We start from the raw sequence: 19,982 nt of genomic DNA, 5'->3' as shown, positions 1-19,982 counted from the left end.
TCAGCTGTTTTTATTCTGATTCCATTTCAGTAAGTCTGATATGTTGGTTTGACCATATAAGAAATCTGAGGAAATAAGCTTTTTCTGTGAGGAGAGAATGGTATACACCTTAGAATCAAAGAAGCTTCTACACTGAAGGGACTCTGAGATCCTGTATTCTACAACCCACAGTCAGCTGTCTCATGCCATTCTTTCACCTAAAAAACTTATAGGACAGATAAATGATAATGATAAAAAGTTAAAACACAACACAGAAGAGTGTAATACACAAAGTAAAAGTTTCTCACCAATCCTAACAATTCCCTGAAGTAATCACTGTTGTTTCTTGTGCATCCTTCCAGATATTTTCTTTGTATGTATAAGCTTATATGTCTGTTCTTGAAAACAAACAGTGAGTCTCCCTTATACCCAGATCCTCAGCTTCTTAGGGAACTTCCCCAGAGACAATCAAGGTTATTTGTTTCTTGTGTATCTATAGATATTTTCATACATTTATAAGCAAAATGCACACATATACACACACATACACATTCAAAATGTAGTGTATTTTATAATTTCTGTGTGATTGTATGTGTATGTTTTTTCCTCAAAGTTTCCTATGTCCTATACAGTATTTCCAGAAAGTTTACACTGTCATAGTAGTATATGGAAATGTCTTTTTCCCATACCCTTACCACATTGGATTCCATCAGTCTTTTTGATTTTGCAATCTGTTGGTGAAAAATAGTATCTCATTTCTTGTGCTATGTTTTCTTTAATTAACAGCGAGTTTGAACATCTTTTCATATACTTAGCATGTCCTTTGTCTATTTTTATTTTTATTTATTTATTTTTTTTGAGACTTTGTTTCGCTCTTGTCACCGTGGCTGGAGTGCAATGGCTCAATCTTGGCTCACTGCAACCTCCACCTCCCAGGTTCAAGGGATTCTCCTGCCTCAGCCTCCTGAGTAGCTGGGACTATAGGCACCTGCTACGACGCCTGGCTAATTTTTGTATTTTTAGTAGAGACAGGGTTTTGCCATGTTGGCCAGGCTGGTCTCGAACTCCTGACCTCAGGTGATCAGCCCGCCTCGGCTTTTCAAAGTGGCATGAGCCACTGCGCCAGGCCGATCTTTATGTACTTAAGAAGTTAGCTCTTTGTCATGTGGCTTACACTAATCTCTTTCAGTTTGTTGTTTTTCTTTTTACCTTAGCTGTGCAAGTCTCAAACAAAAAGAAGAGGAAATTACCCTCTGATGTGAATGAAGGGAAAACTGTTTTTATCAGGTATGTCTTTCTGCCTCCAGAATTGCTTTTGCGTGGTCTTCATAGATCTCTCTTCCTTCTTCTTCTCTTTTTGGCACTAGTTCTGTTACCTAGCCCAGAAATTAGATCAAGCACATCTGGTCCCAGGAACATACTAAACAATGAGAAATGTAGGACAATCAGAACTATAACACACAAGACAGATAGCATGGGTCCTGACATCACATTTTCATTTAGATTTCATGCTTTGTAATTGGGTTGGCATCATTTGGAAGAAATCAGTTCAACTGTTAGAAACATCTTGCTTCCCGCCTTTGTTTTAGGGGGAGTGCTGGAGAGGATTGACGCTGCTTGTCTCAAATGATTTCTGTCTTTATGCCTAACTTATCTTCTGATGCAGTGTCCAGAATAAAGTAAGGCATCTCATCTGTTTCCAGGAAAACTAGGTGGGAGTGGGGGTGGCGATAGGCTTTATTTCATGTTGCTGTTGTGTTTTAGCTCTACTGACTGCAATAGATTGCTGCTTTTATGAGGTCAGGATGTCTTCAGTATACCTCAGGCCTGCCTTCTAGTCCTTAAGTACCAGTGTACTAGGGTCATTTGCATCCGATTTTAGAGGTATATATTTTATCTTCTTGTACAATCTTTTAGAATTATTTTCTTGGGTGCGGTGGCTCAGGCCTGTAATCTCAGCACCGTGGGAGGCTGAGGCAGATGGATCACTTGGGGGCAATTCGAGACCAGCCTGGCCAACATGGTGAAACCCCATTTTTACTAAAAATACAAAAATTAGCCATGCATGGTGGTGCGTGCCTGTAATCCCAGCTACTCGGGAGGCCTGAGGCACGAGAATCGCTTAAAACGCAGAGGTGGAGGTTGCAGTGAGCTGGGATTGTGCCACTGCACTCCAGCCTGGGCGACAGAGCAAGACTCTGTCTTAAAAAAAAAAAAAATTTGTTTTCTTATACAATTTGTGTTCATTCTAGGAAATTGATGAAATACATGAGCAAAAAGTCAAAAAAATTAACCTTAATCACTACTCAGAGAACACCTACACTACATGCCCACATCATAAAGATTCACAGAGATGAATTTATACATGCTATACTGAAGCCCATTTTCTTACCTAACTGCATGTCTTTCCATGTGTTTTAAAAATTGTATTATTTGGAACTGCCATATAAATGATTTTGTATTTGCGGAGGATCTGTCTAACAGGAAGGAAGAAATGTCACAGTGAAGAAGAAGCCTGTGACCTCAGTACTAAGGATACCATTCCTTATACACCTTTTAATAAAGAACTTAGGGAAATAAAGGGGTGGAAGAGAGAAAACCATGTCTATCTTAGATAAGGCAAATTAAAAGAAATAATGTAGCTAGGATATGTTTTATTGCAGAAAACCTTTTTTATCTGGGTTATCCATGAAATAGAATCATTCATGGGGCTATTCAGTGCATATAAGAGAAGTAAAATTACAGATACTTATTAGGGACTGTTTTGCTTACCCCTGGAAGGATTTACATAGTTGGGGAAATGAGGAATCTTTATACTGTGTTGAAATTTTAGGACAACAAAATTTCCTTCCAACATTTTTTTAATCCCATCGAGAGAAGTAAGTAGTTTTCTCTTTTTGAACTTAGTAAATTTTACTGTATTTGCTTTTGTGTTACTATTTTGAGGGATTTTTCTGACTTTAGTAAGATTTTAATTGAAACCTGGATTTAATAGCAACACAGAGGAAAAAATGACTAATTAAGAGAGATAATTTGACTTTTCTCACTAGTCTGCTGTGAGTCTTCTAGTTTGTAGTAAGAGAAATGAATTTTGGTCAATTTAAGTGAAAAAAGAGGGTTTCAGAATCAAAGTTGTCAAAGAGCAAGCCTCAGGAAGAGGGTGAAAATCTGGGCCGTTCTGGGGCCCTAGGTGATGGAGGCTGTGGGTCTTTTCTCTGGGGACACCACTTTTTTTTTTTTTTTTTAAGGTATAACATAGATTCTGTAAAGTACATTAATCTAAGCATATAGCTCAGTTAAAATTTTATATGTATACATCCATGTAGCCACCACCCAGATCAAGATGTAGAAATTTCCAGCACCCCAGAAGTTTCCCTAGTGGGGGGCACCGCTGTTTAGAAATGAATCTTTACCTGCAGTTTCTGGTCTTTGTATGTGTCTGTTTACGTTTTCAGATTCCTGAGAAAGAGAACCTCATTGACAAAGGAAAGTCAGTTGGGGCCAAGGGTCACTGGGGGCCATCCCTATGTATTAGTGCTATTTCTGAACAAGGGAGAGTTGATATCTAACTCACTTACATTGTCCTGGAACATAGGATCTCACTTATGTAATTGACTTTTCTTGTGATCATCTGGTTATCTTCCATAGAAATCTGTCCTTTGACTCAGAAGAAGAAGAACTTGGGGAGCTTCTCCAACAGTTTGGAGAACTCAAATATGTCCGCATTGTCTTGCATCCAGACACAGAGCATTCTAAAGGTATGTGTTGTCAGCTGGCCAGGCCCTAAAAGGGTTGAGACCACTGCCGTGGGCACTGACTAGGTTACAAGAGCATAATGTGTGCCATTTTGAGGGGTTCACAGTCCATCCAGCCCAGGTTTCTGGGTTCTATAAAAGTACCAGGGACGCCGGGCACGCTGGCTCACTCCTGTAATCCCAGCACTTTGGGAGGCCGAGGCAGGCAGATTGCCTGAGCTCAGGAGTTTGAGACCAGCCGGGGCAACACGGTGAAACCCCGTCTCTACTAAAATACAAAAAATTAGCAGCGTGCACCTGTGGTCCCAGCTACCTGGGAGGCTGAGACAGGAAAATTGCTTGAACCCGGGAGGTGGAGGTTGCAATGAGCCGAGATCATGCCACTGCACTCCAGCCTGAGCCACAGAGCAAGACTCTTGTTTCCACGAAAAAAAAAAAAAAAAAAAAAGGACCAGGGACATCCTGGTCTTTAATGGTGTCACACTCAGCATCTTTAATGGTGCTGCCAGCCATAATTTTGTCTAAGCTTTTTAATCCCTTGCTTATTTACTTTAGGGTAATGAATTCCATTTTTGCTCTTTGCATTTCAAATGTGATAGTATCTCATAGGTACTAATCACTCCACATTGCTTGAAATTACCAGGATCTTTTTTTTTCCTGTTGCTTTTGTTAGAGGTAGAAGCTGACAGAAAAACTCTGTTGCAGTGTCAGCCTTGGGAAGGAAAACTCTATGTTGCAGGAGTGCTGCCTTAGATTTCTTTTTTTTTCCGAAAGCTATTTCTTTTGAGTTTTAAGCATTGACCATTCTTCGTTCTAGTATACTGTTGTTAGGTAAACATCTTTCCAACCCGTTCATAATCTTTGATTTCACCTATTGCAGTCATTCTCCTAAAGCACTAAGCTTTTTTTTTTTTTTTTTTTTTTTTGAGACGGAGTCTCACTCTGTTGCCCAGGCTGGAGTGCAGTGGCGCCATCTCGGCTCACTGCAAGCTCCGCCTCCCGGGTTCACGCCATTCTCCTGCCTCAGCCTCCTGAGTAGCTGGGACTACAGGTGCCCACCACCGCACCCGGCTAATTTTGTGTTTGTATTTTTAGTAGAGTTGGGGCTTCACCGTGTTAGCCAGGATGGTCTCCATCTCCTGACCTTGTGATCCACCCGCCTTGGCCTCCCAAAGTGCTGGGATTACAGGCGCGCCCGGCGTTAAGTTCTTAATTTATTGTGATTCATGATTCGTTTGAGATCTAGCAAAAGCTGTGAATCCTCTCCTTAGAAAAATGCTGCTTCGGAGGCTGTGTGGGCTCTCTTGAGCCTATCCACAGCTTAAGAACCTACCTCCATTCTAAGCCTTTTTATCTTTCACGTTGATAGAACCTAATCACTTTTGATTTTTACTCAGCTAAAAAAAAGTAAGACCTGGCCGGGAGCGGTGGCTCACGCCTGTAATCCCAGCACTTTGGGAGGCTGAGGCAGGCGGATCACCTGAGGTCGGGAGTTCAAGAGCAGCCTGACCAACATGGAGAAACCCCATCTCTACTAAAAATACAAAATTAGCCGGGCGTGGTGGCGCATGCCTGTAATCCCAGCTACTCGGGAGGCTGAGGCAGGAGAATTGCTTGAACCTGGGAGGGGGAGGTTGTGGTGAGCCGAGATCGTGCCACTGCACTCTAGCCTGGGCAACAAGAGCAAGACTCCGTCTCAAAAAGAAAAAAAAAAGTTTAAGACCTGGTGTGTGCCTGAAATCCCAGCTACTCAGGAGGCTGCGGGGAGCCCCGGAGTTAGAGGCTTCAGTGAGCTATGATTGCCACTGCACTCGAGACTGTGAGACAGAGCAAGACCGCCTCCATCTCTTTAAAAAAAAAAAAAAAAAGATGTGAATAAGGCAGCACTGTGGAACAGAGTTAGGGATCTAATCCCAGCTATGCTACAGATAAAGTGGGTGATTTTTGGCAAATCATTTAACTACCGTTGGCTTCAGGTTTTCATCTGTAAAATGAGTGGGTTCGAGTAATCACTTAAGGTACCTGCAGCTCTCATGTTTAGTTATACTACTTGGATCTTTTCCATTTCTAAAATGTTTTTAGACAATTTGAATTGCATAGAATGTTCCAAGTTAGTGGTATGATATTGCTTTACTTTGGTGGTAGTATCTTTTGTCTCTTTTTTAGTGCAGTAGTATATTGGGTTAATACTTTTAGAATGAAGCCTACAATTGACTGACTAGATATCCCTTGCGGTCTATTAATGTTAACAGAGTTCATGATCTTAATAAGCATAGTTTTAATCATTTAAAAAAAATGTATTGTCCTTCCCTAGCTCATTAAATTTTTCTGATACCTTTTTTGCCTACTCATGCAGCCTCGTGCTGCTCCTGTAGTTTATCCCTCTCAGCATGCCATTTCACTACCTGGAAGAGCTAAGTATTAACTGCAGTCTTTTAGGGAAATGTTAAGACTGAACCCAGTACTGACTCTGGAAACTCCAATGATAAAATTCTTACCTATTCAGAGAGAAGCACCCATTTTCTTCATATTCAATCTAATTAGATTCATTTGAATCTGCCTATTAGAAACATTTTCCCCATATTTCCTTATGTGTTTCTTTCTATTGAGTATCTGTTAATGCTGTACACTATGGTAGGTGCTAGAGATATAGAAACAGATAAGAATTGTGGTCATTTTTCCTGAGGTATTCATTCTGTTTGGGAAGATGTCACCTGACTAGTGCTATAATAAAGATGTGAGTGGAGGATAGGAGGCAGGAGGGGACACAGAAGCTCCTAGATGGTGACCTTTGTGTTGGCCTGGCGCATGTGTCCTTTCAGTTAGTCTGTGCCATTCATTTTTATAGGAGGCAGAAGATCAATGCCCCCAGTAGCTCTAGGAAATATGGCAGCATCTGAGAGAATATTTAAAATTTAAAGGAATACTAAACAAAATTATGAAACTTGTATTTCTTTTTTGGAATCTACTGAAAGGTAAACTTACTTTCTTTGCTTATGAAAGTTGTTTTTTATTGACCGGGTGAGGTGGCTCACACCTGTAATCCCAGCACTTTGGGAGGCCAAGGCAGGCGGATCACCTGAGGTTGGGAGTTCGAGACCAGCTTGACCAACATGGAGAAACCCTGTCTCTACTAAAAATACAAAATTAGCTGGGCATGGAGGCACCTGCCTGTAATCTCAGCTACTTGGGAGGCTGAGGCAGAAGAGTCACTTGAACCCAGGAGGCGGAGGTTGCAGTGAGCCAAGATTGTGCCGTTAGACTCCAGCCTGGGCAACAAGAGCGAAACTCCGTCTCAAAAAAAAAAAAAAAATTTTTTTTTGGTCAATAGCAGAAATAGAGATGGGTTAATTGGTCCTGCATCTAATCAAGGAAAGGCATGCCTTATGAAGATTCTAGAGTATGAGCCAAGAATTGAGCTCCTGGCTTTCTGGTTCCCTGCTATATTCATATAGTGGAGGACAGAGACTTTTACTCTGAGAAGCAGATCTGCCCGTATCTGATGCCTCCCAAGTGACTGTGTGACAGTGAGATCTGTAATTAAGTTCAGGGTTAAGTGGTTCCTGCTTTACTTTTTAGTCCTCTAATAGGTACTTCATAAGTGATGCTGAATTAAGTGTTAGGCTGGAATTTCTCTACCATTTCATGTGGATATTTCTTTTCTTTTCTTTTCTTTCTTTTTTTTGAGACAAGGTCTCGCTCTGTCACCCTGGCTGTAGTGCAGTGATCATGGCTTACTGCAGCCTTGACCTCCCGAGGTCAGGTCATCCTCCCACCTCAGCTTTCTCAGTAGCTGGGACTATAGGCATGCACCACCACACCCAGCCAATTTTTTTTTTTCTTTCGTAGAGACAGGATTTGTCATGTTACTTAGGCTCTAACTCGGGCTTCAGCGATCTTCCTGCCTTGCTCTCCTAAAGAGCTGGGATTACAAGTGTGAGCCACCACACCCAGCCTTCACATGGATATTTCTTATTAAGAGAGATCATGAGACTAAAGTTCTAAGAAGAATTAGAACAGATGAAGGAAGTAATAATAAAATTTCATTAAGAGCAGTGGTATCTTTGTCTTGATTATTTGGTACCTAACATAGTGCCTGTGTCATAGTGCAATATGCGTCACTTAATGATGGGGATACATTCTGCAAAGTTCATTATTTGGTGATTTTGTCATTGTGTGAATGTCATAGTGTACTTATACAAACCTAGGTGGTATGGCCTACTACACACATAGGTCATATGTGCTCCTAGGCTACAAACCTGTACAGCACAGCATGTTGTTATACTGAATGTTGTAGGCAGTTGTAACATAATGGTAAGTATTTGTGTATCTAAGTATTTCTAAACATAGAAAAGGCATAGTAAAATGCAGTATAAAAGATAAAAAATGGTACAACTGTATAGGGCAGATCCATTGTAATCTTCTGGGACCACTGTTGTATATGCAGTCTGTCACTGACCAAAACGTCCTTATGCAAGTACATGGCTGTACTTTTTTTTTTTTTTTTTTTTTTGAGACGGAGTCTTGCTCTGTTGCCCAGGCTGGAGTGCAGTGGCACTATCTCGGCTCGCTGCAAGCTCCACCTCCCAGGTTTACGCCATTCTCCTGCCTCAGCCTCCCAAGTAACTGGGACTACAGGTGCCCGCCACCACGCCTGGCTAATTTTTTGTATTTTTAGTAGCGACGGGGTTTCACTGTGTTGGCCAGGATGGTCTTGATCTCTTGACCTCGTGATCTGCCCACATCAGCCTCCCAAAGTGCCGGGATTAGAGGTGTGAGCCACTGCGCCCGGCTACATGGCTGTACTTAATAAATGGATGCCACCTATGCCTTCCACTCTGTGTCAGGCTGTTGCCATTTGCAATGTTGTCTTTGGTTTATCTGTGGGAGTTTGGGATCTCACTGAATTGTGTCTCCTTGTGCAGGTTGTGCATTTGCCCAGTTCATGACTCAAGAAGCAGCTCAGAAATGCCTTCTAGCTGCTTCTCCAGAGAATGAGGTAAGGAAGATATTTCCTTTACCTTATAACACAGGAGGCAGTTTGGCTCTTAGGGGCAACATCTGGTATTTATACAAAGCTTTATTATTATTTTTCTTGTCAGTAATAATAAAACTAACACTTATTTAGCACTTTGTGTTAGGCACTGAACTTTACATGCATTATCTTAATCATTACATCAGCCGTTTGAGGTAGGCAGAATTATGATCTCTGCTTCATAGGTGAGGAAAAGGGGATAATAACGTATCTGATATTTGTTGCTTGCTGTCTGTGTCAGCCTCTATCCTAGACTGATAACATGAAAGACTAGGATAAGGAGGTATTAAGGTCGTCTGTGAAGTAGAGTAGATGTTTGAGAGAGAATGTGTGTGGGTGATGGAGAATTACTCCATTTGTTCTATAGTCGAGTATAATGTTATCTAATATTGCTGTTATTTCTTAAGTCCTCTTGAGTAAGTACTCTACTATTTCATTAGCTTTCTTTACAATACTAGACATTTGCCTGGTTACAGATAATTTTCCTCAGTTTGGGTCTACTTTGGGACTAATCAACTCCCAGAAAATAAATTCTTTACTGCTGACTGCCTGAAATACACATGTGGCCTTTTGCACAGCTATACTAAATATTGTGAGGCCCAGTGATCCATTTGTAGCTAGCTGAGCTGAAACATCGTAGGGCTTGGCTTCCATAGCGTAATTGATGTTTGCTGTATCCCTTTCTGTGGTGTTCTTGTCAGGTGCTTAGTTTCCAGTTTCTACTCATTATGTGTTGTTTTGTTTTTTTATTTTTTTATTTTATTTTATTTTTTTTGAGATGGAGTCTCGCTCTGTCTCCCAGGCTGGAGTGTAGTTGCGCGATGTCCGCTCACTGCAAGCTCCGTCTCCCAGGTTCATGCCATTCTCCTGCCTCAGCCTCCTGAGTAGGATTACAGGCGCACACCACCATGCCCGGCTAATTTTTGTATTTTTAGTAGAGACGAGGTTTCACCATGTTGGCCAGGCTGACCTTGAACTCCTGACCTCAGGTGATCCACCTGCCTCAGCCTCCCAAAGTGCTAGGTTTACAGGTGTGAGCCACTGTGCCCGGCCATTATGTGTTTTAAGAAAGGGTTGTGATCTGTTACAGGCTGGTGGGCTTAAACTGGATGGCCGGCAGCTCAAAGTTGACTTGGCGGTGACCCGTGATGAGGCTGCAAAGCTTCAGACGACGAAGGTGAAGAAGCCGACTGGCACCCGGAATCTCTATCTGGCCCGAGAAGGCTGTGAGTAGGGAGATGTAACCCACGCTTCTAAGTACCTGGCCCTGTGCCATATCATTGATCAAGCAATAGTATGCCTGGAAGCATGTTTCAAATTAGAAACCCAAATGTTCTCTTTAACAGTGCTATATGATCATTCCACTTTAATAAATGTGGCTCTCTATTAGTAAACCTTCACTCATTTTTGTGGATTAACTGTCCCATTATCTTTTCTGCCTGGTTGCCTTTAGTCTTTTTCAATAGAGGATTGGCAAGGCAAAGGGGGAGGAAGAACTCAAAATACCTTTGCTTCTTGTCATCATTTCTAATAAGAGGTTTCCATTATGACTAAAATTACTCTTTTGGATTATTCATGGATTTAAAATGTGCACCCAGTACTTTCCTTTAGTGTCAGAAAGACAAAAAAATTAGCTTTAAATTTTTAAAAAAATTCTTCTAGGTCACACAGCATTTATCAGCTCACCTCCTCCATAGCTTCACAGCCTGTACTAGTAATGTCCTTTAGCCTTCGACACCAGCCTTCTATGGCAACATAACTGTTTTCGGCTGGCTTATCTCACTGTTTAGTAATGGACCTCAAGTATATAAGGAACAGCAAAGTTAAGTTCCAAGGGCAGATTATAGGTGGAACATTGTGCATTCTAAATGTACTTATGTTCCAAAATGTACTTATGTTCCATACTTCTTCTAGGCCTTTCTTTCTGACTTTGGGCATGTACGTGAAGATTCTTTGAGGGGAGAGAAAGAGAAGAGGAATAAAATCACAAAATGTTTAGAGTTTTAGTCCTTGAGAGCAGCTCTGAGCCCAGAACTTAGCCCTGTAGCCTATTTCTGGACCTAACCAAATGCCACCGTGTCCTGGCCAACATAGTCCTCTGGGCCCTGTACAAAGAGTTTGCATCATTCAAATCACATTCCTCTTGTTGCTCAGTGAAAATTCCCTTGTTGATCTCTTGGCCTTTTTCCCTCTTTCTGCAGTGATTCGTGCTGGGACGAAGGCTGCAGAGGGTGTGAGTGCTGCTGATATGGCCAAAAGAGAACGGGTGAGTAGATTAGGCATTGACCTTCACATTCTGCGTGGCCTATAAATCAATCAAAAATAGTTATCGAATGCTAGATGTGCTCATCAAAGAGCCCAGTATGGTCACAGACCATACTTATTGCCCTGTTAGGGAGAAAAGCACATAGGTGAAATAGCAAGTAACCCAACATTATACATAGTATTCTATCTGTTTTGTATGCTGGTATAAAAGAACTGTGTCTTATTATTTGTTTCCCTAGTGCTTGGCAGTAAATGTTTGCTGAACACATGCTGCTACATCATGCAGTAGACAGTCAGAGGCTATTGCTACGTGTAATTAGGTGTCAGTATAAACACAGAATAATGTAAAAGGGGAAGATCAGAATGAGCTGGAGTTATTAGAGAAGGGAGAAGATATGGCTCTTGAAAGGGGTAGCTGTCAGTTGGGAGGAGTTATAATCTCCAGATTATAAAATCATTTTAGAAAAACTCCATTTTATGGATGTTTCCGATGTTAACCGATAACTCATATTCCTTTGCTGCTTGGTAATGTTCCCAGTAATTTTTACTTTTTCCCATATAACTTACTTTCAAAAAGCCAAGCCAGCCTAGAATGGTAAAGATGCATAACTGTGAACAGAATTAGCTATGGAACCTTAACATGCAGATGAGGAACAGGGGTGAGAGTGTAATGACAGCAGGAGGCAGTGTGTCTTTTTTTCAGTGGGCACAGATTCTGCACTAGTGTTTTCAACTTTTCTGGTAGTGAACACCTAGAAATCATAGGCTCTGGAGACCCATCCCTAACTGGAGAAATTACAGAAAATTTTAAAGCCTCAATTTTATAAGGGCACTATATACCCTTGTCTGATCACAGTGCAATAATGACGTATTTAATTTAAAACTAATTTTGTTAGCAAAAAGCTCATTCAATGATAGGTATGCATTATAAATTCACAGCAGGCACAGCTTTTCCTGACAGAAAAATAGTCTGTTGAACTTAAACATGATAGCCTTTTCAGATGTTCCTTTAATAGTCGTTTTCCAAGGGATTTGTTTATTTTGTGATCTGTTGGTACTTTTACCAAACAAGAAGCAGCAGGACTGAGAAGACTTGACAAAAGAAAAACTTTTAATTGAAAACTTTTTTCCACCAACTTGGTTTAAAAAAAACTAATTGGGAGAAGAATGTCATCTTTCATTTCATTTTAGACACAGATCACGCAGGAACTGGGGTTTTGTGGCAGCATAGTTGAGGGTATTGCTCTAAGAGCAAAATATGGTTCTGTGGTCATTGATACTCCTTTGCCTCAGGGTGGCAGAGTTGAGACAACGCAGCATTCTGTCAAGTATTCTTTGAATAAGTTCCATTTCCTTTTGGAAGGATTAGATAATCAGTTGAGCTGGTGGGTAGATGAGGACTGGGCATAGATGTTAATCACAGTATTATTTGTTGTTTGTTCTGAGCTACATTTTGAGCTAGGGAATTTTTTTTTTTTTTTTTTTTTTTTGACCGAGTTTCACTCTTGCTGCCCAGGCTGGAGTGCAATGGCACGATCTTGGCTCACCACAACCTCCGGCTCCCAGGTTCAAGCGATTCTCCTGCTTCAGCCTCCCGAGTAGCTGGGATTACAGGCATGCACTACTATGCCTGGCTAATTTTTGTATTTTTAGTAGAGACAGGGTTTCACCATGTTGGCCAGGCTGATCTTGAACTCCTGACCTCGGGTGATCTGCCTGCCCTGGCCTCCCAAAGTGCTCGGATTACAGGCATGAGCCACCCTGCCCAGCCTTATATTATCTCATTTTGGCCAGCCTTATATTATCTCATTTTGGCCTCACCTCAGTGCTCAGAGACCTTGATCTACTGTTTCGTTTTATAGATGAAAAATTGTGGCTTTAAAATTTTATGTAATTTCTCCAGTTAGGGATGGGTCTCCAGAGCCTATGATTTTACTATTACCCACCCACCATCTTGTTCCCTTGGACTTTTCTTTCCCTATACTAGGCATTGTAAAGCTGCGGTGTGGGCAGTTTCCATCCGTTTTCTATATGTGTGGTTATGGGATGAGGATCATAATTCTTTCCTTTTGGAGAATTATGAGCCTGCCTCTTAAAAAGAGTGGGTTGTACTGTTAACCATTGGTTGTTCTTTCAGTTTGAGCTGCTGAAGCATCAGAAACTCAAGGACCAGAATATCTTTGTCTCCCGAACCAGGCTCTGCCTGCACAATCTCCCAAAGGCTGTAGATGACAAACAGCTCAGAAAGCTGCTGCTGAGTGCTACTAGTGGAGAGAAAGGGGTGCGCATCAAGGAGGTGAGACGTGGCCCTGACCATTTTGGAACTTTCATTCTAATCTTGGGTCAGATCAAGCATTTCCCTCAGGCTGTGGTGCCAGATTTTGTTTGTTTGTTTTGAGACGAAGTCTCACTCTGTTGCCCAGGCTGGAGTGCAGCGGTGCAATCTTGACTCACTGCAACCTCCTCCTCCTGGGCTCAAGCAGTTCTCCTGCCTCAGCCCCCTGAATAGCTGGGACTATAGGCGTGCGCCACCACGCCTGGCTAATTTTTATATTTTTAGTAGAGAAGGGATTTCACCATGTTAGCCAGGCTGGTCTCGAACTCCTGACCTTAGGTGATCTGCCCACCTTGGCCTCCCAAAGTGCTAGGATTACAGGCGTGAGCCACTGTGCCGGGCCATCAACAGACTTTCTTCTGGACATGTTGTCAGTATGCATAGCTGAGTTTAGCAGTTTCTTGGTTTTGTTCTTTTTCTTCTAAGAATTGTCTTTTACATCTGACTGAATTACAGCAGAATGCAAGGAAGTCTCTGTCTGCATGAATTAATTTAGCAAGCATTTATTAAATGCCTGTTGTGTGCTTAGCATTATACTTTGTGCTATCATGTGAATTTTCTTGCAGAGAAAATAATCTGCTTTGCTTTTTGGAAGAGTATTTTACTCCTAGTTAGATTCTTACCCTGTGGTCAGAGTCCCCTATGCCTTGTGGTCAACACAGGAAGCCATGTAGATGTTCAGCAGTTGAATTAGAAAAACACTGGGTTCACACCAACTTGGTTAGACTCTGTGTGAGTACAGAACTTTTCTGCCTCCACATTCCCCTTTGCGTATTTTTCTTTTCTTCCTTTCTTTCTTTTTTTTTTTTTTTTTAGATGTGGTCTTGCTCTGTCTTTGGCTGGAGTGCAGTGGCACCATCTCGGGTCACTGCAAACCGCCACCCCCCACTCCCCCCAAGCTCAAGCAATCCTCCCACCTCAGCCTCCCAAGTAGTTGGGCCTATAGTTACACACCACCATGCCTGGCTAATTTCTTTCTTTCTTTTTTTTTTTTTTTTTGAGACGGAGTCTCACTCTGTCGTTAAGCTGGAGTGCAGTGGCATGATCTCGGCTCAATGCAACCTCCGCCTCCTGGGTTCAAGCGATTCTCTTGCCTCAGCTTCCCGAGTAGCTGGGACTACAGGCATGCACCACCACGCCCAGCTGATTTTTGTATTTTTAGTGGAGACGGGGTTTCACCATGTTGCCAAGATGGTCTCGATCTCTTGACCTCAAGTGATCCGCCTGCCTCAGCCTCCCAAAGTGCTGGGATTACAGGCGTGAGCCACCTCGCCCAGCCCATGCTTGACTAATTTCTTATGTTTTTGGTAGAGACAGGGTTTTGTCATGTTGCCCAGGCTGGTCGCAAATTCCTGAGCTCAGACGATCCCCCTGCTTCGGCCTCCCACAGTGCTGGAATTATAAGTGTGAACCACTGGGCCTGGCCTTGCATATCTCTGTCATACTGGTTACTATTACCCTGGCCTCAAACTGTCTGTCAGTCACTTCTCCCCACTAGACTGAGTTTTTGAGGCAAGCATTATCTCATTATCCCCAATCCTTGGTGTAGTACCTGGTACATAGTCATCTCTTAGTCAATATTTATTTTAAAAGTACCATTGCCAATATTTTGGGTCTGCTTTACTCTGTTTCGCCACCATAAACTGTTTTCCTAATCCCTGAAAACCTCTTCAAAATGTATGGATTGGTATTTGGGAGATTACTTGAGAGAATGTGAATATATCAGCACATATCTGACACCACAGTTAGTAAAACTGCTCAGTGTTACTGGTTATAGGGGAGGGACAGTTGTGTAATTTCTCCTATCATCCGAATACTTAGTGCCTGCATATTTAACACCTGTCATAATTTAGAGAAATTTATGTTTATTCTAGAATATTTTGCATTATGTTGAATTTTCCTCTTAATTCTTTCCTATTTGTATGTATAGTGTCTCAGTAAGATGGTAAGCATCTTGAGAACAGGATCTTCATTATATGCTTCTCTTGATTCCCTTACAGTGTATGACAGTTCTAGGCACAGAGTGGACACTGGACATAAACTAAATGCGGCATCCATGCGTCCCCAATACTTAGCCGTTTCCATTACATGAGAACGACAGCTTTGGTAGTAATGGCATGTAAATGATCAGTTTTCTCAAAAAATCCTACCATACTTTGGTGCCCCAGATGTTTACTACATCTGGCTTAAGGATTTAAGGGAAAACCACACTAGAGAGGATCTGAGCTGCAAGCAAAGAGAGCTGAAACTTCTTCCTATATTTCTGACCCTGTATGTTGGAGAGACTTTTTCCTATGCTTGAAATGTCTTTCTTATCTAAAGCCATCAGGCCTTCCTCCTTTCCTTCTTCAATAGTTTCCTTCCTGAGGGCTTTTTTCAGTTGTAAGATCTGTGGACAGTACTCCATCCTCGGCAGCAACTTGTTACATGCTTAAAATAACATGTACCTCTCCATTTGTATGTATTGCAAACAGTTGTGTTTGTATTGTGTTTGTTTTTTAACATCCAAACCGCTTTATAAATTTTCTTTAGGAAGTTTTGTTTATGTGCTTTTTTTTAGGTCTCTGTTGATGTCTATAAGCTAGTAGAAAGCAAGAAAATACAATTTTAATCTGTTTTATGGTCTTAGTAGGTAAATTCTAATAAGATGGACACACATAAGTGTTATTCCAGTGTGATTTTTGTGATGGTGGTATAAATGAAGATTATGTTTCAATAACCTGATTTTTTTTTTTTTTTTTTTTTTTTGAGACAGGGTCTCACTCTGTTGCCCAGGCTGGAGTGCAGTGGTGCCATCATGGCTCACTGCAACTTCAACCTCCCCGGGCTCAGGCGATCCTCCTGCTTCAGCCTCTTGAGTAGCTGAGGTGCCACCACACTGGCTAATTTTTTGTATTTTTTGTAGAGACAAGGTTTTGCCATGTTGCCTAGGCTGGTCTCAAACTCCTGGCCTCAAGCAATCCTCCTGTCTCGGCCTCCCAAGGTGCTAGGATTACAGGCATGAACCACCATGCCCACCCAATAGCCTGATTTCTTATTGACTCTATTAAAGCAGTTCATGTCAGGCAAGTCTTCTCATTCTGTAATTACTGATTTTTTTCTTGCTCTACTCATAGTGTAGAGTGATGCGAGACCTCAAAGGAGTTCATGGGAACATGAAGGGTCAGTCCCTGGGCTACGCCTTTGCAGAGTTCCAAGAGCACGAGCATGCCCTGAAAGCCCTCCGCCTCATCAACAACAATCCAGAAATCTTTGGGCCTCTGAAGGTAGGCCTTGTCCTCTGGGGAGACTTGTTCCCTTAGGACCACTTGCAGGAAACCAGCCTTCTCCTTTATGCCTGGTGTCCTCTGACATTTGAGGGGTGGGAAACAGTGGCAAGTGGACAAAAAAAAGGTGGGTTGGGGGAGGATGTGTGAAGGGGAAAAACCCAGCTCATTGCATGCACAGATTAAGAAGTCTAATGAATGGCATTCTGTCTCCCTCTGACAGAGACCAATAGTGGAGTTCTCTTTAGAAGATCGAAGAAAACTTAAAATGAAGGAATTAAGGATCCAGCGCAGCTTGGTACAGAAATTAAATGGTCCATATTTTTAAGGACATAAACTCTTCTATTTTGTTCAATTTGTGCTTCTGCTCTCTTAGAGTAGTTCTCCCCTCAGTTAGGTTTTTTTGCTCCCAGTTCCCTTTACTCCCAGTTCCCTAAGCCTCTCCAGGCCATCTTCTTATCTGCTGGCCCATGTCTGATAGCTCTACAGCAGAAGGGAAAGGAAGGAGAGAGGAAGTAGACCAATGTTATTTCCAGTCAGCCGTTTTTTACAGTGTTTGGTGATAGTACGTGCCAAAATTAATGGTTGAGGTTAAGGTTTCCCATTACCTGTAGATTTCAGTTATCTCTTCCATATTTTCTTTTATTAGTTGGCTCCGGAAGTGTGAAGCCTGATAGTTTTAGTACTGTTTTTAATCTGGTGTGGTATAGAAGGTGGAGCAGGGACTTTAGGAATACGTGTACTCATGCTCATACTCTGGCTCTGCCCTTTTTGCTGCATGTTCCTTGGCAGTTATTACCGCTCTGAACTTCAGTTTGTAAAATGGGGTGGACAACATCTGCCTCACATGATTGCTGAGGACTAAATGAGATAATACATGTCCATCGTCTAGCATACTGCATGGTCAGCACGCAGTCAGTACTCATTCTCTTACCCATCTTCCCCCAGGACATACAGGGCCAGATTATTCTTGACTCTGTCATTCTTAGAGCTCTCATTGATATTGCACAGCAAAGTTCCCTTGCATATACAGCAAACATTTGTAGTCTTTGTGGTATATACCAAGAGGATTACCAACAGACGAGCCATTCTGGTGGTTAATGCAATGGCCCTAGGTTGGAAAATCTGGGATCTGGTTATTGTTCAAGGCAACTTTGTTCCCCAGATAATAGAATTGTTTATTACTGTTAGCCATTGTTTCAGAGGTGATTCTGAAGCTACCAGTTTTGTTTGTTTTTCTGTTTGAGATGGGGTCTTGCTGTGTCGCTCAGGTTGGAGTGCAGTGGCACAATCTCAGTTCACTGCAACCTCCACCTTCTGGGTTCAAGCGATTCTCTTGCCTCAGCCTCCCGAGTAGCTGGGACTACAGGTGCACACCACCATGCCCGGCTAATTTTTGTATTTTTTTAGTAGAGACAGGGTTTCACCATGTTGGCCAGGCTGGTCTCGAACTCCTGACTTCAAGTGATCCACCTGCCTCAGCCTCCCAAAGTGCTGGGATTACAGGCGTGAGTCACTGAGCCCAGCCTTGTTTGTTTTTTAACATCCAAATTACTTTATTTGTTGCCTGGATTTATATTCATACTGTTCTTTCTGTGTAAAAATGCCTCTACTCACTTTGCATATGCAGATCAAATGATCTCTTTCAAGTTGCATGCCTCCACCTCTCTCAAAAGATATAAGGCCCTCTTACTTGATTTTCAGGAACTTCCTTAAGCTGTGTAGTTTTTTTTACTTTGGTTTATTTGTGTATGCATCTCTTATCTCCACCTGGCTGTGAGTCCTGAAGGGTAGACACTATTTTTTTGTATCCTGGAAACAGACTGGCACACACTAGGCATATAATAAATGTTCATTGTATCATTGTACCTATCTAGATTTCTAAGGTGAAAGGGAAGAACAACACACACTTATCATTACATTAATTTCACTTGAATCTTCTGTTTCTTCCACTTCAGTGCAAATACTTCTATAACTTCCTTGATGCCTTCCTTCCCACAGCATCTTTTTCTTGTCGTCTTTACTTTATTTATTCCATTCCTGATGTTCTTCCTTTCTTGAAAACGATCAGTTTCTGACCTATGTCATTTTTCTTCTCTCTGAAGAGATTTATTTCGTATTTCTTGCAGACAGGTCTACTGGCAACAAATTCCCTCCATTTTCTTTTGTCTGAGTAAGTCTTTTCCTTCACTTTTGAAGGATAAGTTTATCGGATACAGGATTGTAGGTTGGTGATTTTTTTTCTTTTAAAAATTTAAATATTAAATATCTCACTTCACTCCCTTCTTGCTTACATGGTTTCTGAAGAGAAGTCTTGGAAATCTCTCTCAATCTACTCTGGTATGGGAGGGTGCCTATTAAAAACAAAAGAGAGAGAGATTTGATGTAATCTCATCCTTGTTCCTCTATAGGTAAAATTTTTCCCCTGTCTGGCTTCTTTCAAGATTTTATCTTTGATTTTCTGCAGTTTGTCTATGATATGACTAGTTGTAAATTGTTTAGTATTTATCTTATTTGGTCTTCTCTGAGTTCCTAGATCTGTGGTTTAGTGACTGTCATTAGTTTTGAAAAATTCTCAGCCCTTATTACTTCATTATCTTTTCTGTTGCTTGCTTTCTTCTTGTATTCTCCTTCTACATAGGTTACACCTTTGATAATTGTCCCACCTACTGACTTTTGAATTTTGGGCATGCACTCTCCCTTATTTCTGTGTTTTGGGAAGGGGAATGGTTATTTTGTGCCCCCCACCCAGTAACCATCTGTTACTGTGGCAGGGCTTGTGATCTACATGTATTCACTTTCCTCTAGTCTCCAATTGTGTGGGGGAAGAATTCCTCTTCTTTCATCTAGCTCACATAAAGCTCATCTTCTGCTGAGTATTTGCAGCAAACAAAGCTCATCCAGAAACCAGATGGCATTTTCTTGTTTTATGCAGCAAAAAATGAGATCCAAGCCTGCAACTGGTGAGCCTCAGAAGGGGCAACCAGAGCCTGCAAAAGACCAGCAACAGAAGGCAGCTCAACACCACACAGAGGAACAAAGCAAGGTGCCCCCAGAGCAGAAGAGAAAGGCGGGCTCTACCTCATGGACCGGGTTCCAGACCAAGGCTGAAGTGGAGCAGGTGGAGCTGCCTGATGGAAAGAAGAGAAGAAAGGTCCTGGCTCTCCCCTCACACCGAGGCCCCAAAATCAGGTGAGATGCAGGAGGGCAGAAGCATAGAACAGTGGGTGGGTTCTAAGCGGGTTTGTTTTTGCTGAGTTATTTTCTCTTTGTGGCATTTGTTTGGTTGAAAAGGATGCTTGGTGCTATGTATTCCCACACACGGCGTTAACACGCGAGTCTTCAAC

At 41.8% G+C, this 19,982-nt stretch overlaps 1 protein-coding gene across 4 annotated transcripts in view; it reads left to right on the top strand.

Annotated features, from left to right (window-relative positions):
- The window catches only part of RBM28 (RNA binding motif protein 28), a 64,005-nt gene that overhangs the window by 9,489 nt on the left and 34,534 nt on the right, over positions 1 to 19,982 (top strand). For 3 of the 4 annotated variants that reach the window (XM_024358032.3, XM_016958106.4, XM_001152135.6), the window contains exons 9-17: positions 1,194 to 1,266; positions 3,628 to 3,737; positions 8,660 to 8,733; positions 9,860 to 9,995; positions 10,971 to 11,035; positions 13,172 to 13,330; positions 16,486 to 16,635; positions 16,859 to 16,933; positions 19,571 to 19,827. In XM_024358032.3, coding sequence (XP_024213800.1) covers positions 1,194 to 1,266; positions 3,628 to 3,737; positions 8,660 to 8,733; positions 9,860 to 9,995; positions 10,971 to 11,035; positions 13,172 to 13,330; positions 16,486 to 16,635; positions 16,859 to 16,933; positions 19,571 to 19,827 — 1,099 coding nt within the window. The remainder of the gene's footprint in view (positions 1 to 1,193; positions 1,267 to 3,627; positions 3,738 to 8,659; positions 8,734 to 9,859; positions 9,996 to 10,970; positions 11,036 to 13,171; positions 13,331 to 16,485; positions 16,636 to 16,858; positions 16,934 to 19,570; positions 19,828 to 19,982) is intronic. The other variant, XM_009454146.5, reaches the window with a different exon arrangement.

This window comes from Pan troglodytes, chromosome 6 (genome assembly GCF_028858775.2).
Source record: "Pan troglodytes isolate AG18354 chromosome 6, NHGRI_mPanTro3-v2.0_pri, whole genome shotgun sequence".
Classification (NCBI taxonomy): Eukaryota; Metazoa; Chordata; class Mammalia; order Primates; family Hominidae; genus Pan; species Pan troglodytes.
The sequence above is the reverse complement of the archived record's forward strand: the minus strand, read 5'-3'. Positions and strand labels throughout refer to the sequence as shown.